This window comes from Tauraco erythrolophus, chromosome Z (assembly GCF_009769465.1).
Source record: "Tauraco erythrolophus isolate bTauEry1 chromosome Z, bTauEry1.pri, whole genome shotgun sequence".
NCBI classification, from domain to species: Eukaryota; Metazoa; Chordata; class Aves; order Musophagiformes; family Musophagidae; genus Tauraco; species Tauraco erythrolophus.
The window spans coordinates 45,657,368-45,674,619 of NC_141496.1; the positions used below are offsets into that span (position 1 = coordinate 45,657,368).

A 17,252-nucleotide genomic window follows, 5' to 3' on the forward strand; every position below is an offset into this window, starting at 1 on the left:
TTTTCTTCTTTCTTACCCTGGTACATTTGTCTGGTACAACTTATGACTGGCAAAAAACTGCTAAGTAAGAACAGTTATTAAGACTTCCATCACAGAGGAACTTTTTGGAGTTGTGAGAGTTTAGTTATAGGAACTGGAACTTCGTGAGATGCTAGCAAATTGCTCTATGCTTTAATAACCATTACTGTAAGAGCTTAACCCTTAGAGTATCTGCTTATCATGTACATCGTATTATACCACGTCTCTATTACCTACATAGTAGAGGCCAGATAAGATTTTTATACATAGCATGGAATGTGCAATCTACTGCTGGGCAGAATAGCCAGGATTTGTGTTTCTGCATGTAAATTGCAGACTCAGATTTTGAATGGTTAATCCTCATTACTCACTTCATATTTCTCTTGCTATGTATCCATAAGCTGTGAACAAAAACATGTCAGCCAGGTCCTCTGTTCCCTCTCCCCAGCAAAGCACTGCTTTGAAACCTCTGAGTGGATCGTAACCATTCATCACCTCTAGAGAAATATCTGGCATTTTAGAAAAGGCACATGAAAATGACATTTTTGGAAGAGTCAGATCCAGCTCTGAACACAACCCATAGAAGTCTATTCCCTAAGCGACTTTAGAGGTACTTGAATGTGTTTTTCAGACCTGGAGTCCACCAACATCTGCTCCTAGTTTCTGCAAGAACTGTGTCATGATCATGTTGCAATCTCCTTGTCAAGTATGCTGATAACATCCAAAAGTGTTATAAACATTCCAGTGAACTCAATACCAGTGGGGAATGAACCTAAAACCTGTACCTTGCATGCTATTGGTGATGGATTAGCCTTTCAAAACTCCCCTGAGCTGATCTGGCTCCTAGGAGACTTTCGGAAGAGCCCACAGGGGCAGCACATCCATTCCTTGAAGCAGAGGAAAATAAAATCCTGCCAGGCAGAAGAAGGATGAGGGACAAATCACTTCCACACTCCCTGACATCAGCCAGCTATTGGGGAGCATGCTGACATCTCTCAATCCCTCCCAGAACGATGTGACACTATTGCTAAGACCCATTCAGCCATAGAGCACCACATTCATTCCTACAGACAGCTCCAGAGTTTTGATTCAGCTCTTGATCTCAGCTGACAGCCACTGCTGCCTTCCTGCCAGTGTGTCTACAGGCTTGGGTACAACAGCCAGAAGGAAAACAAAAAGGAGGGAAAGGGAGAAAATACAATTAAAATGTAATTTCTTTTTTTCCAAAATGAAGAATTGAATTCTTTAACCTTTAAACATGCTTGTTTACTTACAGAAAGAGTATTTCAGGCACAAAAGGTTTGAGTTATCAGTCACATACCAGGTTAAACTGTAATAGTATCAGGATTGTCCCATGCAGTGCAGTCAGCTATATTATCCCCTATCAAGAAGTTGTAGTTTTTGTATTCATACATATATATAAAGTATGCATCTTTCACACTATGGTCTCCTGGTCTGAGTTGACTCCAGTAGGGTTTACGTAACAACAGTATTTGTCATAAGGGCTGTTCTCCTTGTAAGAGCAGACAATGATACTGTCTTTAGGAGCAACAAAAATGTTGTCTTCAACGTCTGGGCAAGCAGCACTGTCCCTGGTGGGAGAAGAGCTCTTCTTCTCCAAGGCACTGTATGTGGAGCCATCTCCCACGAACACATTCCCCGGCATCTCTGGGTAACAGGACTCCAGGTATCTCAGCATCTCCTCCTGCTCCACCTTTCTGATGAGGCTCTTGCACTCTCCCATGGTGGTGGTGGTGGTGGTGGTGCAGATGGACACGGAGTCCTCGCCCTGCAGCGCTCTCCTGTCCTTCTGGTATGCTTTCTTGGCCAGCTCGTCGCAACTCCCCTTGCCAGACTCCAGGTCCGAGGGGGTCCTCAGCAGCTCCATGACATCTCGGTCCTTGACTTGCTTGCAGCACGGACACTTGTTCTTGGGCCATTTGGTGCAGCCGTCGGTCTTTCTGGTGAGGGCGATGGCGGCGATGCCCGGCAGGCAGATGGCTGGTCCAATGGCCAGCAACGGGATGTCCCCCAAGGTCTCTCCCTTGATGCCGGACACGGTGAACATGAAGCCAAATACCAGGAAGACACTGACCAGAGCCACCACTAGCCCCGTCCGAGGGTTGATGTCGTCGGGTCTCATGGTCCGCACCATCCTGCCGGTGTGCAAGGGACCGCTCTCCTTCACCGAAGCAGCCCCTCGGGGCAGGGGGTGGAAGCTCCCCGGCAAGTGCCTGAAGTTTCCCGGACGGCGAAGCGCGGAGACCCCCGACGGCCGCTACCGCTCGGCTTCCCCTCGGCGGAGCCGCAGCCGGAGGGCGGGACGGGGCCGGAGACGGGGCCGGGGCCGGGGCCGGGGCGGGGGCCGGACCGGGGCGGCGGGCGGGAGCTGTCCTGCCTCCTCCTTCCCCCGAGCCGCTCTGAGCCGCGCTCCGCCGACCGCTCCGCTAAGGCGGGAGCTCCAGCCCCCCCTCCGGCCGCCGACAGCCCCGCCGCGCCCTCCCACGCGTGACGGCGGGCAGCCGTGGGCACGGCGGGAGGTGGGGGGGGGGGGGGCTCAAGCCCTGCAGCGGCCAGGGGGGCGGGAAGAGAGACCCGGGCGGTTTCTAGCAGCCGGCGGGCAGGGAGCAAGCGGCCGCAAGGGACACCTGCCCTTCCTCCTCCTCCTCCTCCTCGCCCAGCCTCGCCGGAGCCCCGCAGCAGCCGTGAGTAGGTGCATCGCCCCCGGGGGTGGGGCTGCGGGGTCGCTACTGGGGGGAGCTTTTAAGAGGGTGGACCGAGGAGGCTCGAAGGGGGTTCTCCCCCAACACCTGACGGCCACCGCGGCTTCGCTGGCTGCTGCCGCCACCCCGGGCAGGCTTCCCCTCCCGGGCGGAGGCGAGCGGGTCTGGGAAGCCCGTGCCGGACCCTCCAACAGCCGTGCTTCCCCGGGGTGCTCCGGGCCCCGCTTTGGAAAGCCAGGGGGGTCCCCCCGCCCTCAGAGCCCCCGCCTTTGTGGGGCTGGGGTTCGCGGAGTAAATCCTCCTCCAGACAGAGAGCAGTCCTGCCCCAAACTCTCCTTTCCCGAGTTAGGTGCAAGCGGAGAACGATGCTTTCGGAGATGCTGTGCGGCCGGGGAATTTCATCCCGGGGGAACACCCTCAGTGATAAAGCCTCTCCCCCTGTTATCCGAGGAGACCCCAAGGATGAATCTAGCCATTGGGATGCATCTCACAGGGTTTCCCTTGGTGTCTAAGGCCTGCCAAAAATCGGCTGTGATGGTGATGTTCTCTATCTCTGTGTTTTGATGCACATGGCTAATGCTAATTCAAAGCAAGCCCCAACATCTGAGTGACTATATGAAAGGATCTGAAACGTGTGGGAATGTGGAAAGGCAGGAGGAGCCTTATGAGTGGTGGCATTTTCAGGCAGGTTGCTTTGACATTTAACGTGCCAGTGACATAAAGGAGCAAATGTTTTCACCTGGGGCCAAGGAGATAACCGGGAGATAAAAAGGAATGATAACAGGAAGTGTACAAGAGAATTAAGAGAATAAAAAAGGACATTCTGAACTACATCGTGAAACTGTGGTTTCTGTAAGTTTTCCCATTAACATGATTCTTTTTCCTCATACTAGAAATTTGGAAAACTCAGAGACGCCATCTTGGAAAACACCCAAACATCTGTCATCTTTGAGCCATGAAAAGGTCTGGGTTTTGTTCATCCTCCTGACAGTACCACATGAACAGAGCACCTCTATATTGTAGATTTCCAAGTTGCCTTGTGGAGAGCAAGCCCAAGAATGTCCTCTCATTAGTGGGCACAAGTCCTGTCTTATGGGACACTTTCTTCATAAATGGGGTGTCAAGTGATAGCATTTGCTGTCTTAATTTGAAGGAAGAGTAATTCTGTGGGAGCAGAATTACACATACTGGGGGGAGAGGTGTTTAAGTTGGTGGCAATGGCCAAGTTTTGAGATTAAAAGTTTGTAAGGGCCCATGATCATCATTAGAACTTGTCCTCCAGAAAGTTGTGCAGTAAAATCCCCACTGAGCCTCTCACCTGCTGCTGAATGGGCTGCAACTGGAATGATTTAGACTCTGTTAGGAATACCCTCCAACTTAACTGAAAGACTTAAAACCTTCCAGTTAGATTTCAGCACAAGTTAACTTCTACTTTTATCTCTGTGCAAGATTTAGTAGGGTGAGCAATGACTGTAGCTTCTCAGCTCATATTTTCTGGAGTGAGAATTTGCTGCCTGTTTCCATCTGCTGTTATTCAGATACACAGCTTTTATGTCCTCACATTAGAATGAATAATGCCTTTTTTACCCCTCTGCTAAATTCTAGATGAAGGGAAATAATACATTAACCTTCAGCCAGTCTGTCCCACATAGCTAAAATGTTGTGAAGGTTATGTTATGAGTAGGGTTACGTTGGTAAATAATGCTTTGAAACTCACCATTTACCTCCCCTTGTACATTTGAATAGTCTTAAGATTTCCTGTTGGGTTGAAAATTGGTCTTTTGCTGAAAAACAAACTATGTTGCTTGGGAATGGCAATTAGCTGTAGCTGTATTCATCATCAGTCCTTCAGAGAAAGCAAAACTGCATCAGTGTATGACACAGAAATGTAAATATCATTAGTAGCATCAGTGGAGGGGAAAAAATACTGTAAGAACTGCAGTACATGTCGGAAGATCTAACAAGAATAAAAATAGCCCTTCAAATTTAAGCGACAGGGTTACTGAGATGGAAGAGAGAACATCTACTTTATAACAGAAAGCTGTTAGTGGGTAGAAAAATACTTACAGAAAATGTCAGGACAAAGGTGGAACTAAATGCCTCCAATCTGTCCCTTTGTCAGTGGTTTCCAAGATTAACAGTATGAAGACTGTATGCTTCCTGCGGGGTTTGAAAAGGGAAACCAACCACTCTGTTCAGGAAAGCAAGCTACAACTGTTAAAATGATCTTTCCCAGCTAGAAGTCAAGAGATCATCAAGTACACACTTACAGAATTGAGCAACAATGCGAATCATTGAATTTTCTGTCCTGTTCATAAGGATTCCTTTGAGGTGAAGCATGTTTCTGTTGTGGTGCCTTACGAAAAACATTTGAATTAGCAGTGACTGAAAATTCAAAGTATTGATTGAACAGATGATGGTGGTGATTAACGATCTTTTATTGCTATCACACATAGCTTAGACTGTTCACTCAAAGCAAAATTGTAGCTGAATTATGGAAAAAAAGTGTGTTCTTATTCTACACTGTGATTTTGTCAGTTCTTTTAGGACTGGTCTAATTGGAGCAATCTCTGAAAGAGACTGCTAGGAAGATCTAGGAATTGCTGAGAGAAGACTGTGAACAGACATCCCTTACCAGGGCAGGCAGAATGCAGATATCGGACATAGGTCATATATCATGTGTAAATAGGGGTGTTAAATGGTAAGCTGATATGTTCTGGATCAGAACACTAATTTCAGCTTGCTCACCATGCGTTTCCCTTATATACTCAGTTAGATAAAACATCATTCTCCTGCCCTACATAACAGTTTAGTGTACTTGATAATCAGGTAGTGTATGTCATCCTCTCACTGTTTGAAATTCGTAACTGAAAGCAGTGGCCATTGTTGGTAAAATAGGTAAACATTACTCAGGTTGAAAGCTGCAACAGAGGTGTCACCTATCCCAGCTCCTTATGGCTGTGGTGTGGAAGCTGGAAAACTGCAAATTAGAGCTGACTTCCAATTGAAAATAAAGATTTAAAATAAAGAGCTAATTCAAAGTGCAGTGGCCATGGTAGTGTTAGTCGTGTTAAATATTGCGGATGCCCGAAAGTGCTCAGCCCTCTGCTTTATCATCTCGATCCATCAAATGTAAAATATATGGACTTAAATGGCCCTAAATGAGTGAAAAAACACTGTTGAGCACTAGCTAGCAAGGTGAGTAACCTGTCAAATATCTGAGAATCTTCAGCAGCTCTGGTCTCATGCGGCTGTCTGAATCCATTGCACCTATGTAGTAATAACTTGTCCTTCCAAAAGGATTGGATCCCTCAGATAGGGATGGTCCCATCTTCTTTTTTATCTCCACTACTTCTAGCACTTGCCGCCTCAACAATGCAAATGTCCACTAGTCTGCGTTTACTGACCAGTTGTATTGATGCTAAAATGTAAAGAATCAGCCAGTCTGGGTTGTTACTATTTCAACTTCAAGTAATGTTTTAGCTCAATGGCAGGCTATTTTTTAATTACCGTGAAGCAATCAGAACAGCCATCTAGATAAACAACTTTAGATGTGCTATGTCATCTCTGGTTTTATGTAGGTTCGATGGTTCAAATCACAAAAGAATGGACCAAGGTGGATGTGGGGAAAAGAGTTTGTGTCCACCAGCTGATTAACACTTAGATAAATTTTCCTGGCATTTCTGTCTTAAATCTTTCTCTGAATATTTTGTTTTGCAGATCTGATTGTCTACTTCAGTCAGTGACTTTGTGTAAAAGCAAAGCCTTTCTCTGACCAGGCAGTACTGTAAAACCCATGGAAAAGTGTATGTAGCATGTTTTTTAGCATCCTAAAGGGAGAGAGATCTGGGAGGTGGAGTTTTGAATTAATATGTTACAACTGGCAGCTGGTTTATCTATAGCATCTCAGTCGTGCCATACCAAGACGCCACAAGTCCTGAGTAACATCACAGGTAAAATTAGATTCTCCTTTCCACCTTCCAAGCTCTATGGCAATGCTAAAACTTGACACAACGTGATACTACTTCTGAGTGTGGGATCACGGAAGTCCTACCTATAATTCGAATATGAAACTCAGGACTTGTTTTGCTGACAAGTTCTATGTGGGCTGGGATGCTCAAGTGTCAAGCTTTTGCAGCTCTTGTGCACACGTTTCAGCCACCCCATTAGCTTGAGTAGACTACTGTTGTTCTGCTGAGGTCACTGGCACTTCAAACCTGCTCAAGAGGTGCTTCACAAAGTCCTTCCAGTTTGCTATCTGTGGCAAGTACTCCTTGCTGAAGGTGGGTGCTGAATGCTACATCCATCTACAAGCCTTCTTTAATATTGTGTTTTCTTGGCCACATCCACAAAAGAAAATGCTTGCTAATTTCTTTGTGCTGTGCAAATGTGTGCTGTGATCCTCATATGCCTCAATTTACGGATTTTTTTTTTCTCATTTGAAAAAGCTTGTTGTTCATCTAGCTCCACATACAGAAATTTCCTTATTTGTATTTTTTATAGGGTCTGTCCATACAGACCTTATTGCTCTTCCATCCCTCTTAACTGCTTTCAAAGCCCCAGTCAGTCCTCTGTCTCTTCATGTCCTCAATCACAAGAAGTTCACCTGAGGGAGCATTTTTGGACCCTGGCTGTTTACCAACGCCCCTGGATCTTGATCTTTGCAGGCAATCTTTTGTGCTGGACTGCTGCTTGCTGGGTCATTGGCTGTAGGTCAGATGGGGAAGGACCCTGCTGATGAGAGAGTCCGATCAAGAAACAAGTGGTGAAAGGAAAGTAGCAGATGCCTGAAGGGCTTGTACTTAGCCACCCATCCATCACACCAGGAGCAGGATTCAGAAACCCTGGTATTGAGTCCTTCATCAGCCTGGAGGTGACCTCAGGGTCTTCAGCAGGGCCACTGTGGAACAGGTACAGGCTGTAGCATGAGTCACAGCATCGGACAGTAAATTTGCACTATTGGAATAAAACCCTGCCCCATATAATTCAATAGGGACTTTGTCTATCTCCATCTTTCTGCCTGGTGTGCTTTTTCCCTTTAGGATATTTCTGATTAAATATACTTTATTTCTTCTGTCTAGAAGTACTCAGACAAAAGATGCAGTAATCTCAGTGGAATCACCCACGAGTGCTGTGTATTATGCATAATGGTGAATAATAGATATATTACTTTGTCCTGAAGAACACACCAAACTGAAGCCCACGCTACTTAAAAAGGGTCTCTAATTGGAGTCTCTCGTCTGTAGAGAGAGAGGGAGAGAAAATAACTCATGTCAGGTTGTCTTGACCTAACTCTACAGAAGAAACTAGTGATTTTGGATGTGCTGAAACACCTTTAAAACAGTTTTAAGCATAATGATGTAGAAATGACCATATATTGGGCACTTGAAATGACTAATTCTCTCTGGGAAGCTTGCTGATACCCTTCCTGTCTGTTTAAGAAAAGTTAGTAGAAAACTAAGGGAACTGATCAAAAGAGTATCAGCAATTTGGCTTACTTTCAGGCTCTGGAAGACTGGATCTTCCCAAGCCAACTAGACTTGAAGCGAATTAAAATGGGGATGGCTATCAAATCCCTAGTTTATAGCTCATTTAAACAATGAAAATATCTCTTTTTAAAAAATGATCCCATGCTGTGGATGTGAAAGAAACAGTGAAATCTTTGTCGTAACAGCCCTGATTGCCTGCCCTCTGGTTACTTTGTGCCACATCTGCATCTTTGCCAAGAGGTGGCAGCTAGTCCTGGAAACCGTTTCCAGGCATGTGAATGACAAAAAAATAATCAGGAGTCGTCAGCATGGATTCACTAAGGGGAAGTCATGCTTGACCAACCTGATAACCCTCTACAATTAAATGACTGATCTGCTAGATGAGGAGAGTGCGGTGGATATTGTCTACCTGGATTTCATTAAGGCCTTTGACACTGTCTCCCATAAGATCCTCATAGACAAGCTGTTGATGGGTTGGATGAGCAGACAGTGAGATGAACTGAAAACTGGCTCAATGGACAGACCCAGAGGGTGGTGAACAGTGGCGCAACATCTAGTTGGATGCCAGTGACTAGCAGTGTACCCCAGAGGTCAACACTGGGTCCTTCCACATCTTCATTAGTGATCTGGATGATAAGTCAGAGCACAACCACAGGAATTTTGCAGATGACACAAAACTGGGAGGAGTGGCTGGTAACAGAGGGTCGTGCTGCCATTCAGAGGGACCACGACAGGCTGGAGAAATGGGCTGACAGGAACCTGATGAAATTCAACGGGAAGTGCAAAGTCCTGCACCTGGGGAGCAACCACCCCAGACACCAGTATATATGCTGGAGGCTGCCCAGCTGGAAAGTAGCTTGGAAGAATAGGACCTGGGGGTCCTGGTGGACACAAGTTGAACATGAGCCAACAGTGTGTGCCCTTGTGACAAAATGGCAAATGGTATCCTGGGTTGCATTAAAAGAAGTGTTGCCAGCTGGTTGAGGGAGATGATCCTTCCTTTCTACTTGGAGCTGGTGAGGCCACACCTGGAGTATTGTGTCCAGTTCTAGGCTCCTCAGTACAGTAGAGACATGGACATACTGGAGATAGTCCATTGAAAGGGCCATTAAGATGATTCAGGGACCGGAGCACCTCTCCTATAAGGAAAAGCTGAGAGAGATGGGACTGTTCAGCCTGAAGAAGTGAAGGCTCAGTGGGATCTCCTCAATGTATATTGATACCTGCAGGGAACATGCAAGGAAGACAAAGCAATGGTATTTCCAGTGTTGCCCAGTCACAGGACCAGAGGCAGCAGGTGCAAACTGAAACACACGAGGTTCTCTCTGAACTTCAGGAAATGATTTTTCACTGTGAGGGTGACTAAGCACTGGCACAGGTTGCCCAGAGATGTGATGTGGCACATCCTTGGAATATTCATCTTGGAATGTTTTGAATTCAAAAGCTGTCTGGACATGGTCCTGGGCAACTTGCTATAGGTAACTCTGGGATTGTACCAGATGACCTCCAGAGGTCTCTTCCAACATGCACCACTCTGTGGTTCTGTAATGACAGAGAAAATGATGGATGAACGTAAGCGTGTGTGGGTGCATGGGCTGAGCAGCCCCTCCTTGCTGTGTGTAGGGACATTGGATAGAGGAGAAGGGGAAGGCGTGCTTTGCTGGTGTCATGATTTATCCCAGCCAGCAGCTCAGCTGCCATGAGGTCACTCCATCAAACCTCCCCTTCAGTGAGGAGGAGAAAAATGTAACAAAAGGACTAAGAGTCGAGATAAGAACAGGGAGGGATCACCCACGGACCATGGTCCCAGGCAAAACAGACTCAGCTTGGGGACAAATCAATTTGATTCCTTAATGGCTCATTCAGAAACAATAACAAGAAACAAAGCCAGATCTCAAAACACCTCCTCCCCACCCCTCCATTCTTCCTAGCTCTACCTCCTCCCCCAACAGAGCGGGGAGACAGGGAATGGGGGGCTGCAGGTCAGTTCGTCACACATTGTTTCTGCCACTCCTTTCTTAAAGGAGAAGGACTCCTTACACTCTTTCCCCTGCTCCTATGGATCTCCTCCTCACGGGGCAGTCCACAGACTTCTCCAATGTGAGTCCTTCCTGCAGGATGCAATCTTTACCCATTGAATTGCTCCAGCATGGGCTTCTTCCCCAGAGTTATGGCTTCTTAGGGAGCTGCCACCCGCTCTAGCGTGGGGTCCTCCTCAGGCTCCAGATGCCTCTCCACCTTGCCATCAGCCTCCAGCAGCAAACTGAGACCATTCTCTATGACCTCATTCAGACACAGGCATCTCTGCTCCAGCGTGGGGTCCTCCACAGGCTATGGGTGGGTCTCTGCTCCACCATTAATCTCCACGAGCAGCAGAGGTGCTGCTGCCATCTCACCAGGGGCTGCAGGGGAATCCCAACTCCGGCACAACTCCTCCCGCTCCATCTTCGCTGACCTTGCTGTCTGCATGGCCATTTCTCTCAGGTCTCAGTCCTCTCTCCACCACAGCCGTGCTGGGCCCGACAAACCTCGGCAGGACAAACTCCACCCAGTGGGTGCCCTGGGAGTGGGGTGCTTCGGAGCTCTCCAAGCCACACCACTGTGGCCGTCTCGGGTCGGGTAGCAGTGGCCCAGTGTGGGCAGCTGCCCAGCCGGGAGCCCCCCTCCTCCCGTCTCTCTTCACCGTAGGTCCAGCCTTTGTCCAGTCTCCTTTCCGGCTCCTTTGTCCACATCTTAAATAGGGCATTCACAGAGCTGATGGGCTCAGCCCCGTCCTGAGGGGATGGGAGGTCCGACCTGGCCAGAGGCGGTCCTGACCAGTTTTGGAGCTATGGAAAGCTTTTCACAGCTACTTACAGGGGCCATTTTTGCAGCCCCTCCTGTGCTACCAAAACCCGGACACCAAAAACCGAGCACAGCTGGCGAAGGGGATGCAAGCAGCTCTCTTCAGAAGGGGTGAAACCTGCTCCGTGCACCAGGAGCTCTCTGGGGGGAGGGTTGCAATGTGACACAAGGCACGGGGCAGCTGTGTCCCTGAATAACCTGAAAAATGTTTTTTTCAGGAGGCAGCCTGTCTGATCGCCATCAAATGCTAACGGCTTCCCTCCCCCATCTGTTCCACAGGGACCGTCTGCTGTCACATGGCTGGAGGCACCAGAGCTGCTTGCTACAGTCCCGTGGTGACTCCCCAGCTCTCGGGTGCTTCCCTGCAGCTCCCCTTCCCGCTGCCTTTGGGGATACCTGCCCCTTCACCTGCTGCAGCCCCACCAGACCAGTATCTCAGAGGTGTTTCCTCCAGCATCGTCCTCCAGGAGCTGTGGGGCCACAGAGACTTCTCAGAGGTCATGTCTCACCTCAGCCCGGCTACCTGGTGGTGGTGACTGCTGTGAAGAGCTTTCAGTCCTTCTCTGAAGTCCCAGAGGAAAGTGATGTCCTACAAGACAGGTAGCCATCATCTCCGCTGTCCCAGTGAGCCATACCCAGAACTGGCAATGAGGGTAGCTGGGGATCAAACCAACGGCATCAACATGCTATCCAACTACCTTTCTTGTGTTTGACCTTCAGGTGCACCAGGGACTGCGGTCAGGGAGTGACAGAAGACTGTCCAGGCTTCCCTCCGTGCCATGAGCTGCTGGAGACTGCCTGCAGAGGAAATGCTGTTTGGGTTTGCACTCACAGGTACCAGCCATGAGGAGTTCTTTGCAAAGGAGAAGAAGAAATGGTTGTTAGGAAGGTGGTGTGGTTTTCCTCCATGGATAATGCATCAAAGGGGTGGGAAGGGGGAGCAGCTGCAAGGTCTCTGTGATGGAATGGGGAAAAATGAGGAGGTGTTCTGTTGTCCAAAGGAAAATGCCTGCACATCACCACGGCCCTTGCATGCCACCAGCTGTCTGAAGATGGAGAGCTGACTTGTGCAGGCTCGTAAGAGCCCTCATTCCCTCGATAGTGGCTAAACGTGTACCTGGTGTGTAGCCCTGCTACCTACTAATAGGGCAGTTATGGGGGCAGCTTCATAGATTTTAGAATTTCCTTTCTACAGACTCACTGCCTTTTCCTGAAGCTGTGCCTGCAGTGTCCATTAGATAACTGAGCCATTGCAAGTGGTGAGATGATGGTGACCGTGAGCCAGTCATGGTACAGCCCTGTGCCAGGGAGCAGTATTTAAAGGTAGGGTTATGTGTTCCTTGTGCTGGGAACACAGCTGCGTGAATGCTTTAGTCATAAAATACATGATAGTGTTTAGTAGATGAGGAGATGTGTGACCACAAAAGGCTGGAAGGAACACTTTGCCAGTGTTTAGCACCTTTCAGTGTAATAAGCTGTTCTTGTATTTCAAAAGCATTCGGTGCAGGAGGTGGGGTGTTAAAGTTTATATTGCTGTACACTTGGACCAATTGCAACACTTAGAGCTGGTAAAAAACTTGGATGCTTATTAGCATTTGATATCAGGGGATATCAAATGGCTCCTGATTGCACGCGTGGGTGTAGATACACTGCTAATTCACTCCCTTTCTGTAGAACAGACCTGTGTCTCTGAAGAAACAGGGAAGGATGATGTAAAAACAGCTACATATGTTGCGGAGGAGGAGCAGAGCATAGGAAGGTCTCCAGCCAGACCCTGGGAGTGAGGGGTTGGTGCAAAGAAGCCTCTAAGCACAGACTCGGAACAGCCATACCTGGACCCCTGCCCACCATTGCCTCCCCTGCTCTCTGCCTGATGCGGGGGCAGCCTGGACCACCCAGGGCATCTCCCTTCAGACCAGGATGTTGCTTACCTTCCCTGACAGATGGGCTTAAACATGCCACTCGGTCCAGAGGGCACCAGTGAATATTTACCCAGTGCGTTTGCTATCGCTAGCCCAGCACAAGCACCCCACTGCTGAGGCCCCATCTCTACCTCCAGCATCAGGTGTGAGGTGCCCTGTGTCTCTGTTGAGGGATCTCCAGCCTACAAAGGAGGTGCTTGGGCCATGCGGTAGGCTCCCTTCTCGCTCTGCAGCCTGCTGCGAGGTGTTGTGAAATGCACATGTGTGAAATTTTTCCATTCACTTCTCCCAAAGAATACGTCTCTCACTGGTGCGGTGATGGGGAAGGTGCAGTAACAGAAGTTTTCCAACAGGCTCTTTTCTCCTTCGTGGAAAAGTTCACATCCTCGCTCCCAGAAGCCCTGTTACAGGAGGACAGCTCTGGGCGGTCCAGCCCCAAGACCTGCAGGTGAGGAGGCTGCTAACGGAGGAGATGGCATGCTCCCCACTCCCCCGGCTGCTACGCCACAAGCAGAAGGGCACAGCACGTGCAGTGTCTCTCTGACCCAGCATAAGGAGCCTTAAGCAAACACATCCTTGGGCTTCCAGTTGATCCCAAATGCCCACTTCCCAAGACTAATTTTAATTTTCCATTCAGGAAGCAACCTTTAGTTGAAGCCATGGGATGTGGGCAGCAAAGACTCCTTGTCTAGACAGATGGCTCATTGCAGGCACAGACACTTGGCTTGGACACCCCCTCAACCCACCTCCCTACGGAGAGTGAGTGCAGATCAGTCCGGGACCCTCATCCGCTGCTCTCGTGGTCTCTGAAAAGGAGCGACCAGCCATCAGTGTACACTGAGAAGTACCTCGTACTTCGAAAGGAAGCTGTAATGTGGCAAGATGAGTAATTAATTAGCCTTGTGCTGCCACAAGCATTTCCAGTCCCAGCTGATGACAGACTAATTAAGAACCTCCCTGTGGTGTCTATTTTAGATAACCATTTACTTTGGTACATATTAACAAAGGCTTTTCTAATGGTTTGTTTCACAGGGGACTCATTAGGTTAATTTATGGGGCAAATAGCAGGAACTTGAATAGACATTTTGAGTTTCCAGCCACCAAAAGCCCAGACAATTTTGCTGAAGAGTGCTCTAATTTTATCAAGGCAAAACACTTGCTTCCGTTTGATTTTTTGTGTCGTGTCCTTTGTTCTCAGTTGTTACTGCAGCCCAAGTCCAGAGCCTTTGAAAACTGAAGGTGACCTAGTAAGTGCTGGTTCTTAGGAACAGATTAATGTCCCAGCACCCTTGTACGTGAGTTCCCCAGCGCAGTCATTTGAGGTGCTTGCAGACCAAGCACCGTGAGTGCCAAATGCACCCCGTTATCAGTGTGATCTGTTTCGGCATCTCAGCGGAGGCTGAGGAACCAAACCTCAGGCTACCCCTGTGATCCCTGCATTAGTTACCATGGGAAACACTGGTTTCACAACTCCTGAGGTTTCACAGGATCCTCACAAAGCCTAAGAGGATCAGAAAAGGACTCTATGTCCCTCAGATGGCAGACAGGATTGTCCTTCCTTTCCACATTAGCTTTCAAACATTAAGCTTGACCGTGCCTCACAATTGCACAAACACGGTTTGTCTTTACGATGATGCAGGAGTCTCAAGATGTATTCTGGACTAGAGTAGGGACTTGAGTTGACAGTGAACCCAGGAACAACCTAGTTATCTCCACTCCAGGATCTGTCTTAATGGGAAAACACATGCAGGAGGATTTTACCTTCCATTACTGCGTCTGCACTGCCTCATGTTTGTGGAGTATAGCTGTGAGGGTGAAATATTTAAATTTGACCTCAAATCAAGCGTCGGTGGATGACGGCAAAGGCAGCAAATTGGATCGTATGTAGCAAGGGATCATGCAGCTTGGGAAGGGAACTGGGGCTTTGGGCAGAAGAGGAGAGTGAAGAACATGAGCTGGAAGGTCTTGCTAGAGGAACAGTGTGGCACCGTGGCAGCAGCGAAATTCTCTGTGTGGTTTTCAGCAGAGTACAGTTCTCCAGGTGACTGAGATCAGGTACTTCCATGAGCACTAGAATTAATTGGTAAGGTCTCTTTGAAACAAATGTTTGAGCATCTAATATATTTTCTTTTTCCTCTGTGGTGATACTAGCCAGTTCCCTGTTTTCAGACACTGGTAGAAACTTAGGTTAAAGCCTCGGAGATTAATTTTTCTTCCACATTTGGTTGAAATTGGGTTGTAGATTTGCATGCAGAACAATCTTGTCAGAGAAATTGCTAAACCTAGGGATGCCTCATTACAAGTCATCTGCTCGGAGCCACCTGCTCAGAGGTGTACGGATCATCTTTGTTGATGAAGGGGAGCGTTTTCATGCTTTTCTTCCTAAAAAACTGTCCCAAACTAGAATCCCTAGATTCTTGTCTAGGTTAACTCACAGGAAGTGAAAACTCAAAACAAAAGTGGGATTATCAATTTGCATTTCTCAGCACCTAATTGTGTAATTTTTGCCTCACTCCCATCCTACCCCTGGTAATTCTACATGAGCAGAAACGGGAACATTTCCTCTGTTTCATGGCAACAGAGCTGTGCAGTGGAGGCTCCACAAAGCCACACGCATTACGATTTTTATCCCCTGTTGCAGGCTGGCGGTGCATAAGCTTTTCCTTCCCACTCCTCGCTGACCCTTTTGGAATGCAGTCAGCTACAGCGAATATCAAACGTGACATTGTTTGCTATAGCTATTTGCCCTCCCCCTCCTAATCCTTAAGGCAGTGGATAATTTCCTCTGTGGCTGGTCGTTGGGATGCTGGTGACCCACTTCCTGAGTCTGAAGGCATCATGGAGCACAGGGAAGCCGCAGCACCCAACAGCTCCGTTGAAGCTGAGTGCTGACAGCCGGGAGGCAGCAAGGGTTGAACGCAATTGCTTCCGAGATGCGCACTGCGCGCTTCTCCCCAGCAGATGCTTCTGCTACGTGACAAAATGTGCTCTCCACTCACGAGGCCAGAATCCTCGCAGGCTTAAGCTGGCTCAGCGCTTCCAGCTTCCTTTTCTTCCCTCCGAGGAGCTGTCCCTGCGCTTTCTGCCAAAAGTCTCTGAGGATCTTATTAAGCGGTGGGCTTCTAGACCTTTTTTCTGAGGTGTAGCTTTATATAAGCAGCCTGAGCCACGTCGATGCAATTTGCACCATTGTCCTTTTCTGGCCGATCCTCTGGGTATTTCATGGTGGCCTCCTGAGGTCACTGGCACTGCTGTGCTAACTCCTAGCTGGCGTGCTCCTCCTGTGGCTGAGATCAGCCTTCCAGAACAGTAAATTTGTCTACCAGGGGGACTCATGTCAACTGCTGGGTGTGGTATGCGGAGCTGCAGTTGTCACTCCTTTCAAAACCATCAGCTGGGTCGTTTTCTTTTTTCAACTTTATAAATAGCCTTTTCTGAGAAAATTAGGTGGTTTCTAAGCATGCTGTGTGCATAAGCCACCCCACTCCCCCAGGATAGGATGTAAACTACATGTCCTTTGTGCTTTGGTGTGTTAGCAGGTGGGGTACGTGGGCATGTTGCAGCTCCAGAGAGTCTCTCTGACCTCTGAAGCTGACCTGCTGTCTGCTGATGATTCTCCAGAGCAGAAAATCTTCATGAGACCATAAGTCTAGGCAAGTTCTTGTGGGTGAGCTAGGTTTAAACTCCCAGTGACCACAACCCTCTGTGCTACCTATTTCTACAGGCTTGCTCAGCCCCAGCAGAAATACTGGACAGTGCGTTGTACTTAATTATGTCATTCTCAGACTCTTCACAAATATGCATCTTTGATTATTAGGTACCATCTTGCCTCCAGATCCCAGACAGTTGCACTGTTTATTGCACAGAGTTTGTTCTGTACTCTTGGCTCCCTTCAGGGAGAGCGCAGTCTCCTGCTAAACACACTGGAAACAGGCCATGAGACCCGTAGTCCTTGGGCTTGAGCTGAAGAGTATGATCTCATTTCACTAGTAAGGGTACTGGTTCCTGTTGTAAGTCTCTGTCCTAAATCCTACCCTGTTCTGCCCAAGGGAAGCCACCACCTGCCATGTTATCCCCGTGGCTTGTTGCAGGATCACTGTCTTCAGCAAAGCAGGTTTTTAATGGTATTTTAGAATTCATTCTGACCCTATGTACCTCTCAGGGACTTTTCCACAGTTCCTACCTAGATGCTAGCTGCAACACACGTAATCAGGCAGTGGGACAATGGATAAAAAAATTCTCAGCGATGTTTATTT

The 17,252-nt window shown here is 48.2% G+C and overlaps 1 protein-coding gene across 1 annotated transcript; it reads right to left on the reverse strand.

Moving 5' to 3' along the window:
* Nucleotides 1-1,453: 1,453 nt before the first annotated feature.
* TMEM215 (transmembrane protein 215) lies at nt 1,454-2,173 on the reverse strand. Its single transcript, XM_009977376.2, has one exon. The coding sequence runs from the start codon at nt 2,171-2,173 to the stop codon at nt 1,454-1,456; it is 720 nt and encodes a 239-aa protein (XP_009975678.2).
* Between the last annotated feature and the right edge of the window lie 15,079 nt (nt 2,174-17,252).

Coding starts and splice junctions, on each gene's coding strand:
- TMEM215 (XM_009977376.2), bottom strand. CDS start 2,173: ATGGTGCGGACCATGAGACCCGACGACATCAACCCTCGGACGGGGCTA.